The sequence below is a fragment of the Hakea prostrata genome, chromosome 8 (assembly GCF_041222555.1).
Source record: "Hakea prostrata isolate BN-2017 chromosome 8, UWA_Hpros_2, whole genome shotgun sequence".
NCBI classification, from domain to species: Eukaryota; Viridiplantae; Streptophyta; class Magnoliopsida; order Proteales; family Proteaceae; genus Hakea; species Hakea prostrata.
Genome location: NC_142607.1, coordinates 53,045,191 through 53,057,833, shown reverse-complemented (window position 1 = coordinate 53,057,833; position 12,643 = coordinate 53,045,191). Strand labels below are relative to the sequence as shown.

General features: G+C 36.5%; 1 protein-coding gene across 3 annotated transcripts in view; it reads right to left on the bottom strand.

Annotated features, from left to right (window-relative positions):
* The window catches only part of LOC149008591 (uncharacterized), a 153,649-nt gene that overhangs the window by 123,934 nt on the left and 17,072 nt on the right, over window positions 1–12,643 (bottom strand). For 2 of the 3 annotated variants that reach the window (XM_089165298.1, XM_089165296.1), the window contains exons 3-11: window positions 12,064–12,167; window positions 10,146–10,241; window positions 9,991–10,038; window positions 8,838–8,888; window positions 5,798–5,901; window positions 5,537–5,654; window positions 2,270–2,371; window positions 1,970–2,170; window positions 1,734–1,891 (exon numbers count right to left, since the gene is read on the bottom strand). In XM_089165298.1, the coding sequence (XP_089021424.1) occupies window positions 1,734–1,891; window positions 1,970–2,170; window positions 2,270–2,371; window positions 5,537–5,654; window positions 5,798–5,901; window positions 8,838–8,888; window positions 9,991–10,038; window positions 10,146–10,241; window positions 12,064–12,167 (982 nt within the window). Of the gene's footprint in view, window positions 1–1,733; window positions 1,892–1,969; window positions 2,171–2,269; window positions 2,372–5,536; window positions 5,655–5,797; window positions 5,902–8,837; window positions 8,889–9,990; window positions 10,039–10,145; window positions 10,242–12,063; window positions 12,168–12,643 lie in introns of those variants that run through there. The other variant, XM_089165297.1, reaches the window with a different exon arrangement.

Sequence of the window (12,643 nt, the reverse complement as noted above, 5' to 3'; positions counted from 1 at the left end):
ATGATGAGAAGCATTATTTTATTTGCCTCTTGCTTTAATTAGACTTTAACGACGAGCAGCATTATATTATTTTGCCTCTCGCTTCTCTATTATAAATAGAAGTCTTATAAGATCCAAAGCTTATACTAATCGGCTCTGTAATGAACTCTCCAAATATGAATTATGGTCAGTGTTTTAAATTTCGTTTCGATTCAGTGTTTCAACCAGTTACCGGAAATTTGACCAAAATATCAGCGAAACATGGTACACTTTTGTACCATGTTTCCAATGCATGTTTCAGTGGATTTTAGGTGGTTTTTTGTGAACAGCCTAATTTAAGGCCAATAAACACAATGGCAACGTTATTTATAACTAGAATATAACAGGCTAACACAAAGTGGTCTTCTTGATCGGCACATACCCTGTTGTATGAGGACGAAACTGGATCATGTATTTTCACAAATCTAAACATGGATATACAAGAAAACATTGAAACTTTCATTAAGATGCAAGAAAAAAAATACAGGAAAAACAAAAATAAAAGATATCATAACCCTGGTTCTAGAACTTAGTAATCAAATTACAATTAACAAGCTACAAGACACACTGGTTTGTAACTTGCTGTTCTCCGCTCCTGATGAAATTTCACAGGGAATGTGTGAACATCAAAATGTCGCTATGTATATGTCAAATTACTCAAAGTTTACACCCCCGACCCCCAAAATATCGTCATTTCGACGAAATTCCATGGAATTTTGTTTTGTAGATGCTTCATTCCAAGTTTTGTTTCAGTGAGGTCAAAATCACCAAAATCTCGCATTTTGAACCACGCTCATAGTAGAAGTAGAAATAGCCTAAACCAACTAGTAATCAAACTGCCTACTCAATTGTCAATAATAGATCCAAACAAAAGCTGACTCAAGAACTTGCAGCTACATTTGGAGTCCTGAACGAACTAGAACATAAACATAATGAAAGAAAATCAGATCATAACAATTAACAAGACAGAAGTTATAGATTCAAAATCAAACCTGAACTAGGAGACAAACATAATTAGAATAGGAAGAAGCTGAAAGCTGTTGACAAGGGCAGAATTGGGGAATGGGGGATTTCCTTCTCGGGATTGACACTCACTGCCACTAATCCTGAGCCGAGAGGGACTTCCTCTTCCCTTCTTTTCTACTCCTACAAAGACTCCTATCCTTTTCCCCTTCCTATTTCTAATTTGTTTTTCTTTCCAATTCTGATTTGGTTTTCCTTCAATTGTAAAACTATAAATACCCCATTGGGCCTGATAGAGTATTTCTGAGAAGTCTAATCTCAACTAAAACAAGATTCTGTTGAAGGTAAGTAGCTTAAGAAAAGCACTCCTAAAGAAACTAGGGATCTGAAACCACAAGTTTTTCTTCATTTAGCGGTTTTGCACAGCTGCTAGAACATAAAGATTGCACCAATATATATTTATTGGAATTACCTTTTTTGAAAACTAACATACAATTATTTCCAGTTACACTCTGAGGTTTCTAATGACACCAGTTTTACAAAGTGATCCCACCGTAATACTAATTCTTCAAAGAAAGTGACAGTAGTCAATGCTTTGTGTCAACAAACTTCCCCTTGAAATGTACACATCCTTCATTCATTTTTTATATAGATTCACATCAACAAAATCCTTTACTACTCATTTCTCATATGGCTTTGTCTTATTGTTCATAAATGCACATATCAACACATTCCGTAACTCTATATATTACCACATTTTCTTTTGCTGTAGACAGGCTTGAGCAGCATAAATCCACCAAACATGAGGATCCTCTGCGACTGACACAATAGGTCTCAAGTGAGAAACATCAACATGTGTCTTATATCTTGAGATGACCTCCATAAGTTTTATAACATCATGATACTGGGGCTGCAAATTAAAGGGGATAAATAAATTTTAGAATATGCATGTGAAAAAAAAAATCAAGGAAAATCAATTGAAGGTAACCTCTGTAATTGTCAAAGAAACATCGCTGACAACAAGGGATGCCTTCTCCAAAGGAACTTCTGGCACTTTTTTTTCTTGTTTTCCAAGACGATGATATTTGAGAATTCCATTGATGGGCGAGACCAGGTATTTGCGCTTCCAAGCCCAACTAGAAACCAATCCATGATCAGATGAAGGTTCATTAATGCCATCGCCAAATATCTACAGAAAACAGCAAGATACATCACATGATGCTTCCAGTTATCGCCACTGTGCCATACATCAAGGCACAAAACAATAATTTCAAACATGAAGACAAACCTCAATCCATTCATCCGGACTAAGATCTTCCCAGTTTTTCTTAATCATCCAGGGAGGGTTGTCAGAGTCATGATAAACAGCAAACCTCTCAAGTTGCAAAGACTACAACAAGAACAGATGCAAGCTTTAGTCTGAGTAACCTGCACATGTTCAATATATCGACACAGGAAAGGTTGCTGCAGAACAGAACAATGAAACAAGTCATGAATGGAACATGAATTAATTTTCACCTTATATGATGACATTACTATGCACTTATCAAGGTGCCCAGGAGTCACCTAGGCAACAAGGCTGGGCTTGTATTGTAGTTGATTGGTGGAAGTATGTATCAAGGAGAATTGTAGCTGACTGGCAGCAGTATGGGAACTCTTATGGTTGAAGAGGTCCATTCAGTGTTGGGCTTTAACACTGAAGAATCTAAAAGACCATATTGTGACAACAAAACTGCCACCAGTATAGCCCATAATCCAGAGCAAGTGTGCAACACGATAGAGCAAAACATATTGAGGTGGATAGGCACCTCATCGAAGAAGAAGATTGACTCTAACCATATATGCACTCCTTTGGGAGCAAGGTGCAAAATTTTGCTAGTTTTGGTCATACCAAAATCCCACAATTTCGGCAGAGTCCTCTTTTAAATTCGACCCTCAATTTCGGTGGGTTTTTTGGGTTATTTTGGCCTGGTTTAGGTGTCCAGCCTAATTTGAGGCCAATAAACACACTAGGAGTGTTATTTTTACCTAAACCTAATCCAAAGTGATGTTCTTGATCGACACATGCCTAGCTATATGCGGACAACTAGAAGTCTAGAACATGAATTTTAACCAATTTAAATATAGATATTACGCAAAACAATACTAAGATTTTCATTAAAATGCAACAACAAATACAAGAAGTAAAATTCAATATACAAGTATGTGTCGGGTTGGATCCAACCCCTGGGTCATGGAGGATTACTCTGAATACAAGACATAAGCATGCCAAGACATGGTATGGATAAAGTTATCCATATAGTCCATAACTGGGGTAAATGGTTGTGCTGGTCCTAGTGGATATCCAAAGATGGAGTCCACAAATTATACACTTGATCCATCTCCATACCCATATGCTGACATGCTACTACAATCAGCAAATGAAGCACAATATGCTCCACCATATCCGTATCCATAGTCAAAAGCTGCTGTAGGGTACAGCCCATTGGAATTTTAATATTTCAGCGTAATTTCTGAAAATTGACCGAAATTTTAAATTACCGAAATCTCACTGAAATCTGAAACTTTTTTATTTAGTGGGAATTTCGTTTCACCCAGTACTGAGCCAAAACTTCGCCTAGTTTCGCCCAAATGTAATACCTTGATTGTGAGGACTAGAGACCACTTACCTAGCATCTTCACAAAAGCCTTATTCCTATCAGTTCAACACCATTTTGTGCAAGAGGGGAATGTATGATATCAACTCCCCAGCTTGAGGGGGAGCCTGAGTTATTAAACAGCAGAAGGATACTTTGGTCATGTGCCTGGAATAAGTTGGTACTATTTTTCTAATTTACCTTCCTACTCCTCTAGCTATCTTATATTATCTTAAGGGGCTTAGTTGGAAATTCCTTTTATCACATTATTAATCAATATAAGATTGTATTGTGTAGAGACATACAACACAACATTCCACCACTCTCTGATAAAGACCTGAGAAATAGGCTGCCATGGAGGGCCATGACAGAAGAACTAGAAAAATAGGAAACGCAGGAATGCAGAATTCAAAAGGAATTCTCAAGCCTCAAGCTACCATCTCAAATCACTCTAATAACAGTTATGTTACTACCCATGTATTTAAAGAGAAAAGAAAACATGTATCCTAGTTGAAGTATAAAACTAAAAAACAAGGCCGAATCAAAGTATAACTCACTCCTACATAAAAAAATAAAAAATAAAAAATAAAAACTACAACAATTAAAAGACTGAACACAAAAATACTAATTTAACTAAATCCAAACCTTCTTGGACCAAAAACTATTAGCCCGATTGTTGTGGGTTTGGGTTTCCAAACTCTCGTTTGCCAATCCAACCAACTTATTGATACTGCATCATTTGCTGTTCTCCTCTCTTCTTCCTCTCCTTCACCAACAAGCTTTAGTCTCCATTTTTACTTGTTTCTTGAGTTCAATAAACTCCATTGTCTTCCTTTAAAAGTCTGCCACACCTTTTTAGGACACTCGTGGTTGTATGACAAGATAGTCAAGGATTGTGGTTCTAAGAATACATATTCCTTTCAACATGGTGAATTTGAGATGAAATTTATAGTTACAAAAGATCTACCACCAGAAAACTCAGGAAGACAACTAGTACATTCCTCCTACAATGAGCTGAACCAAACAGCATTCTTGGACCTCATTGGAACTCATCAGGATCAAGTTCTTTTCAGAGGAGGATAGTTGATGCACTATCACTTGATTGGTTGGACCAGCATGATAGAAGTTGAAGCCCAAGCCCACAAAGAAGGCATGGCCCTATAAGTTTACATCTATCAAGGGTTGGATTTAGTTTTATGCATTCAGTATCATATTTGCTTTGAGTTACCCACGTAGGATTAAGTCAAAAATTAGAATTTGAGTTGCAATTTATTTGTAGTTTCATTGTTCAGCTAAGATATGTATTATTTTTCTTCAACTACATGTTTGTTACCCTGGAATTGATGGAGATATTTGAAAACAAGATTAAGTTTCTTTAAGAGTATACTTATGTAGTCACTTTACCCTTTCCCCTGCAATTTTCCCTTCTCCCTACAACCCATCCACCAGAAAACAACTCCACAGCAACCATCTCTATAGAATCTGCTCCATATCCAATACATGCACCAGCACAATTGCCAAACCAAACACACCGTCAGATGGCAGTCCTTGGCACAAAGTTGCTTTATCGTAACATAGCCATCCTGGGTTGCAACTCTGGAAACAGCCTGACCACAAGGAAAGTTTAAGGCTGTACTTCCAAGTCTCCGACACCCCCCGCCCAGGCCCCATACTGGTAGAAGCCTTGACCATTGTGTAAACCTTTTTCAGACATACTCATTAATGTGGTTTTGTCAAAACCTACATGGCACAAGACAACATTATTCTCCACTTTATCTCAATTTTTACAGCTTGATTTTCCATGACAATCCTGTGCATCATTAAGTTTCCACAAACACTACGTTTAGAGGTATTTTCTGAACTAATTTTATCTTTTTCCTAAAATAGCAGCGAAGTTCAACACAAACAAGAAATCTCACCTTTCGCAATTTATCCAATGCACCACTGGTATCAAAGGTTTCATTTCCCTGTTCATCCATTGTTACAGCAGCAAGCCTTGCCAATGTAATTCCTGAAGAAAATGGATGCCCAGCATTACTGCAAAGTGTACACATGACAAAAAAAAAATTTAATAAGGAAAGTAAATCAGATATTATATGAAAAGGAAGAAAAAATGCACTATAAGATACAGAATCAACTATTAAAAACAAGTAAAGACAGCATTCTGAGCACCTACTTACCTGACAGAATCCTCATATCTAATATGTACATTACTGATAGAAATCTTGAGATTTCCAATTATGGTACCAATTAGAGAACCCAACCATGAATTTCCAACAGATGGCTGCAAAAGGGTGAAAGACATACAGAATCATTAAATGCTGAAAATTCCAACTTCTTAATAAAACCTAGTTCATTGCACTGGGAGAAGCGCATTTCATTAAAAAAAAAATTTGATTACAGAATCAAGCCACAATTCCTTCATAATTCAACTTATTTTAGAGTGAAAATCTAACTTGTCTCAGTTTGAGGCCTTGCCAGAACAGAACCAAAGGTCAAAACTACTGAGTTGAAACCAAGGGAGGCCCACTAATGCAATTTCTTCCCCTTCAAGTTACTGAATTTTCCAACAAGTTCAAGGGAACTATCTATTAAACAAGCTGCTGTCACAGTTATTAATGTATTATACAACAACAATGAGATTAAAGCACCCCCAGAATTCTTATTCTATTCCTCTACTTTCTTGAACCCCAATTCTGCAGTTTTGAAATCTCGATCTTTACAAATCCAAGCCACTAAAATCTTCCACAGTTTTATTTCACCATCAGAAACCAGTGAATTCAGCCCATGACTTCCCCACATCAGACCCTACAAATGACCCATCTTGCAGCCCATTCCCTCCATTAGAACTCTGGGTTCCAACTTCCATCTCAAGTTAAAACCCCCAATTTTCTGCCTAGCCCTAACCAGCAATCCAAGTTCTCTCAAATTTTGGATCAAATACAGCCCACAGGCCGCACATTACTCTACCTGAGCCCCATCCCCATATTCAATCCCTAATCCCAAGTTTGAGCAAAATATTCCTTTTTGATATACCCAAAATCATAACCTGATTCGTTGAAAACTAAAAATTCAGCATTCAAAACACTTCCACAAAATTATAAACCTTCACATTTCCCCATCATCTACTTGACTAAACCTAACCATCAAACACCAACGTTAATCTAACTCTAGACCTCAAGTGGAGCGGAAGCCCCATTTTGAACTAGTCAAACTTGGCTGGCTCAGAAAAGACCCTGGTTTATTGGTTCCTAGTAAATCTCCTATGAATCTAGGACTACATCATATGGCCGGTTTCATTTCTGGAAATATGGTGATTTTTTCTCTCTTCTTTGCTTTTTTTAATTCTCGAACATCTTCTTCTAACTCCTCCATTTTCTTCTAATTTCTCCCACCAGTCTTCTATTCGGTTCCTAAGTAAACAATTAATTCTACATCAATCCTGCACTGTTAGTAATTTTTCACTCCAGCATCTTTCTAGAACCTTAAATTGCATTAACTCTCACTATCACCCAATCTGTATCCCACCCATGAACTACAATTCTACAATGTCCCCCCATCTACATCCTGACACCTATATTTTTGCACATCACAACCATTTACATTAACATGCTCTCATGATATATATCCAAGGTGTTATCCAAAGGGTTCGAACTAATATAAGGGAGCTATAGGATGACAACACAATAAGTTTTATCATGTAGGAACTAGGAAGACAGTGAATCATTCAATGCCTTTTTTATAAGGGCTAGTTGACATCTGTCTGCAGTAGAATTCTTCTCAGGAGTTTGTAATTTGTTCCATCCTATGTCTCATCTTATAGAGATATAGACAAGGCTTTTTTTTTCACTTTCATAAGTTAATAATACAAGGGAATTGTCAGAGCAGCCGAAAATTCATATCTTCAACCCAGTTTGTTTTTGGGGGGAGGTAGATGTGTTGTGTGTGTTCCTACTTTCGGAATTTCAATTCATTCAGGCTTTCTAGAAAGGAAAAGGGGAAAAGAAGGAAAAAAAAAGAAGGATCAGTAATCCATCACTACCCATTCCAAGTAAGGGGGAAAAAAGGATCCAGTTCCCAGATAGTACAAGGAGGAGGAATTAGAAACGAATTCAACAAAAAAACAAGAAAACACGTGACTAGGGGGAACCAAAAGATTCAATCTCATAAAGGATAATAATCCTTACACAGTTGTAATAAAACCTAGGACAGATCACTCCTGCCTTGGCCAACTTATCCCACAAATCACTGCTTTTCTCTTGGCTTCCAGGAGAGAGAGAGAGAGAGAGAGAGAGAAACATTCACCAAAGACGGCAAGTGAGATGCATGTTTGATCAACTGGCCTCGTATGTTCTTTATTTGGCTGATCATTTTTGTCCTTCAGTCGGAAGTAGGTAAAACTTACATCGATACAAATTTTTTAGCCAGTTTGTCACAAGAATCCCTTGTTATGGAGAAAAAATTGAAACAAATGAAGAATATAGTTGAGTGATGTTCACATTGGCATAAAGTATCCATTGTTGATGGTTCAAAGAAAAGATGAAGAATATTAGTTCTATGCCATCATGCAAATTCCAGGGCGTCAAATAAATCATACATTTGAGAATGAGTATCATTTACCCAAAAAAAGAATATCCGGAAAAGGTACCAGAAATTCATAACTACACCTTTAACTTCAAAGCTTACAATTAATAGTGCAACTAGTCTACCTAAAAATGTATTTAGCAAGCGAATAAAAATAAAAAAAATTCCATTTCATGCAACGATTTTATTTGCTTGCTACTTCTTCTGTATTTTTTCGTCTAAAAAGGTCAACTTAATATTTCACAAAAGCATGGAAATATCTAACATCCCATAGCAATATATAGCAGCCAATTTCTAAGATGAACACTGAAAACTTATTTGCATGGATAATAGCCCAGAAAGAAAAGAAAGAAAAAAAAAAAGACAACCAATAATCTGAAAGGACCTATAGAATCACAAGCACAACTACAGATAAAATTAATTTAATACAAAAAATAGAGCCAAAAAAAAAAAAAAAAGACATACACAGATTACAGTAAAGGTTTTAAGAAATGATCCACAAATGATGAAATGAAAAACAATTGAACAACAGCAATCTGAAACAATCATTCAAATGTAACAAAAGTTAATGGAATGCTAAAAAATCAAATACAAACTCCTATGCCAACTAAAGAAATGAATTTCAAAAAACTATACATTTCCCTGCTTCGATCTAGCTTTTGCTTCAAGTATGGCCGCTTCTGCTTCCTGCATACAGAAAAAACAAAAGAACAAAATAAATACATAATGGAATTAAAACATCACAACGTGAAACTATAGCAAAATGTCAAATGAAAGTAAATCCAATTTTCATTTGCAGACAAATAGGAAAATGGTGAAACAGCATAACAGTAGAAACAGCAAGCACTATCTCAAACATATTAAATGAAAATACAGAAGAGTCAAAGAGAGTATAATGCATTCACTTAAGCTGTGTAGATGGCGCCTTAAATCTCAAGAAGATGATTTCTTCCAGAGGTTTGATATTGTGCTTCTATAGAAATAAGCACCTCTTTTTTCCTATTAACTCTACTGTAACAAGTCATACTCTACTTGATAAAATTAGGATCATTCAAACCTACAAAAATCCCACAGCATAACATCAATGCCGGTTCTTCCAAGAAATATTCTTTATCCAACACATACAAGTTGTGACATATAATGCCAGAGTCAAACAAGAAATGCTAGAGATTGCTGCATTGAATCATATAAGATATGGCCTAAGTACATAAATCACTGTTTCAAGCACAAACGAACTCATACAACTGGAGTTCATTTCCAGTTGGCATTGTTGTTGAATACATATTGCCTCCATACAGATGCTACTGGACAATTATTCGCCAAACAGCAGAAAACCTAGGCAGTCATCTCAGTTCTCCATCCAATGATCCAAACACATCATTGCAAACCTAACAGAGTAAGGAATAAGGGAGAGAAAAGGAAAGACAAAAGTTGTGGATATCATCTAGCTCACAGTAGTTTCCCAGTATGGAGATAATTAATTAAAAAAAACACTTAAAAAAGAGAGAAAGGCATTCGGTGCAAAGAGAAATCAATGCCTGTCCACTGAAACCATTGGACTTGAGAAGAGAGGGCAAAGAAAATAAAAGAAGAATAGCAAGGTTATGAGATAAAATCATAATTTTAGTGAGTCAGGTAAGTTCTGAACAGAACATATGATTGATCCATCAATAAACCATAATACGGGTTCTAGTCTTAATCATTGACCAACAATCCTGATAAGAAAAACCACGAATAATGAGGAAAAAGAGGAAACCCAAAGATTAAACAGGCAATAACTAATCTTCACCTCGATCTGTTGAAGTTTGGCTTCAAAAAGTTTTTCCTTGTCTTCCTCCTACAGGAAATTAGCACAAGTTAAAAGCTAAAACAACACAGTATATGTAGTTTCATGACAAATATAAAAGAAAATACATCCCAGCATGTAACATGTTTATATTTTACCTTGAGCGTCCACCCATCAGGCACAGGATTGGCAAGAATAAAGACACGATCTATAAGAACAATAACGGGTTCTTTGCCAAGACTCTTCCAGGGAACCTACACTTATCAGAATCAAAGAACTTATTCCAGGGTTCATCATGGCAGAAGTCATATCATAGACAATGTACTAGAAATCATGCCAAATATATTCTGATATACACATATAAACAAGATATAGAGTACACACGACAACATACCAGCAATGAGCAGCCTATCAGAAAGTTGATTTAGGAGCTATACTAGACAAACACAAATAGATGCCGGATACGCATGCATATACTAAATATTATAAATAAGAAATATCCTATCCCGAAGAAAACAATTTAAGGACTCGAGGGCATGGTAGAAGATCTCGCTCTCGAGAGAGATCTCGCCACCTTGAAAAAGAGAGATCTCGACCATCTCGGTGAGATCTCGGTCGAGATATACAATTTTTTGGCGTCAACTCGGTGGCCCATCTCGGTGGGTTTTAGGGTCTCAATTGGGTTGAAACTTGGTATTTAGCTTATTTAAGGCCTTTTGAACACGTTGGTGGCCTTGGATTTGTCAGAAACAGCCCTATGTATGATTTCTAAGTCTACCCATAGTGTGAAACCGAAATGTAGTAGGATTAGGGAATGTAATGTTATACAACATGTAATATAGAACCTTTAAAGCATATAAATGAAAAGCATGTATATCAAATGCATCAACTAACTTAAATGTTATCAAAATTCCATCCATATGAGTATCACAATCTCAATTTTCAAGAATAAAATAATTATACAACCATTAGAAGTTCTATATAAGTCATTAAATCATAAATTCATAAGACAAGTAGAGAATGATTGATCTTCCTTGTTGTAGATGTGCTAAGAGTAGTTGCAAGTGAAAATTCAGCCAAAATCCACAAAAAAATGCAAAAATTAAGAGTTCCAGCGAGATCCAGGGCGAGATATGGCGAGATATGGCGAGATATGGCGAGATATAGCGAGATATGGCGAGATATAGCGAGATATGGCGAGATATGGCGAGATCTCGAGCGAGATATCCCAACTCGCAGATCGACCTCCATCTCGTCTCGCCAATGTGAAAAAACGAGATATCTCGCGAGATCTCGGCGAGATCTCGCGAGATCTCCCACCATGCTCGAGGGTATATATATATATTGTTTAAAAAAAAATCAGCACCATAAGAAGGATCAAAATACTTCGAAGGAGACTTTACAATAAGGTCAAAATGATTTCAAAATAGAGCTCCATTATCAGGGTTCACCAGGTGTTACATTGTGACCCGAATTCTTGCACGTGATTTTTCGAAGATGGACTAGCACCGACATATTTTGGCAGACCACCTGACTGAGCAATTTAAGGAAGGGTTGTGGGGCCATAGCCCCGCGGTACCATACGACCAAACTCGATGGATTGACCCATTTTCCTAATTGGAGTCTATATATAAGTATCTTATGTTTGCCTACCACATTATTGAGAGAGTTGGGATTTTTTTGTTAGGGTTTTGGGTGAGATTTCTTGTAACGCCGTTCTCGGCGATTGGTTGTGAGATCTCATTATGTACTTCTTCTACATAGTGAAAAGCTCTTCGTCTTCACCTGTGGACGTAGCACACCGCATTGGTGTGTGAACCACGTTAAATCTCTGTGTGTTTTCGTTTTGTTTCTTTCAGATTTGCTATTTGGTAGTGTTCATTTTAACACCGGGTAATACATCATATGCCTTTTCTGCAAAACTGCCTTTTTATTATTAACAAAGAAAAATAATAACCAAATCTAAATAAGGATACAGCCCATTAAGGCCAAGATAATTTCAATACCTAATAATAAATAAATAAATTGTGCTAATTATCCATGGGAAAATTTATTTTGGTATCAAAGGGAATGTACCTTTAATGTGATTGTACCAACAAAGCCAGCTTTTACAGTGACTGGAAGCTTAAGTAAATTTAGTGCTTTTGCTTTCAACTTCAAGTCCTTGAGAACAACATCACCTATAGAATGAAGGAAATAATCACCAACCTCTTTACTACAAAGATAATACTAGATTGAGACTACAAAGAAACTTGTTAGGAAGAAATAAATATACAAAAAATTATGAGAACACAGAAACAATACACATCAATCATATATGAGACAGAAAATGTAAGACTTGCGGCGGTAAACACAGCAGACAATACTTCATAATGAGCAAAAGGAACCTACGTCGGACCAAGAATGCTCAAACACCGTCAAAACTATTAAAGGGCTACTCATGATAGGGAGAATCTCCATGTCATGACATACATTTAGCTATGTGGTGTGTGATTTGTAGAGTTAGTATTTTATCTTTACTTTGCATTTTACCTGTTTGCTTTAAGTTGATTTGTGACTTAGACGCTCAGTAGATTTCCAGCCAAGTGAAAATAACTGGAATACAATATAACAGTTAAAGCTGGCCCACAATAGGCGCCATTGAGTCCTATTGTGT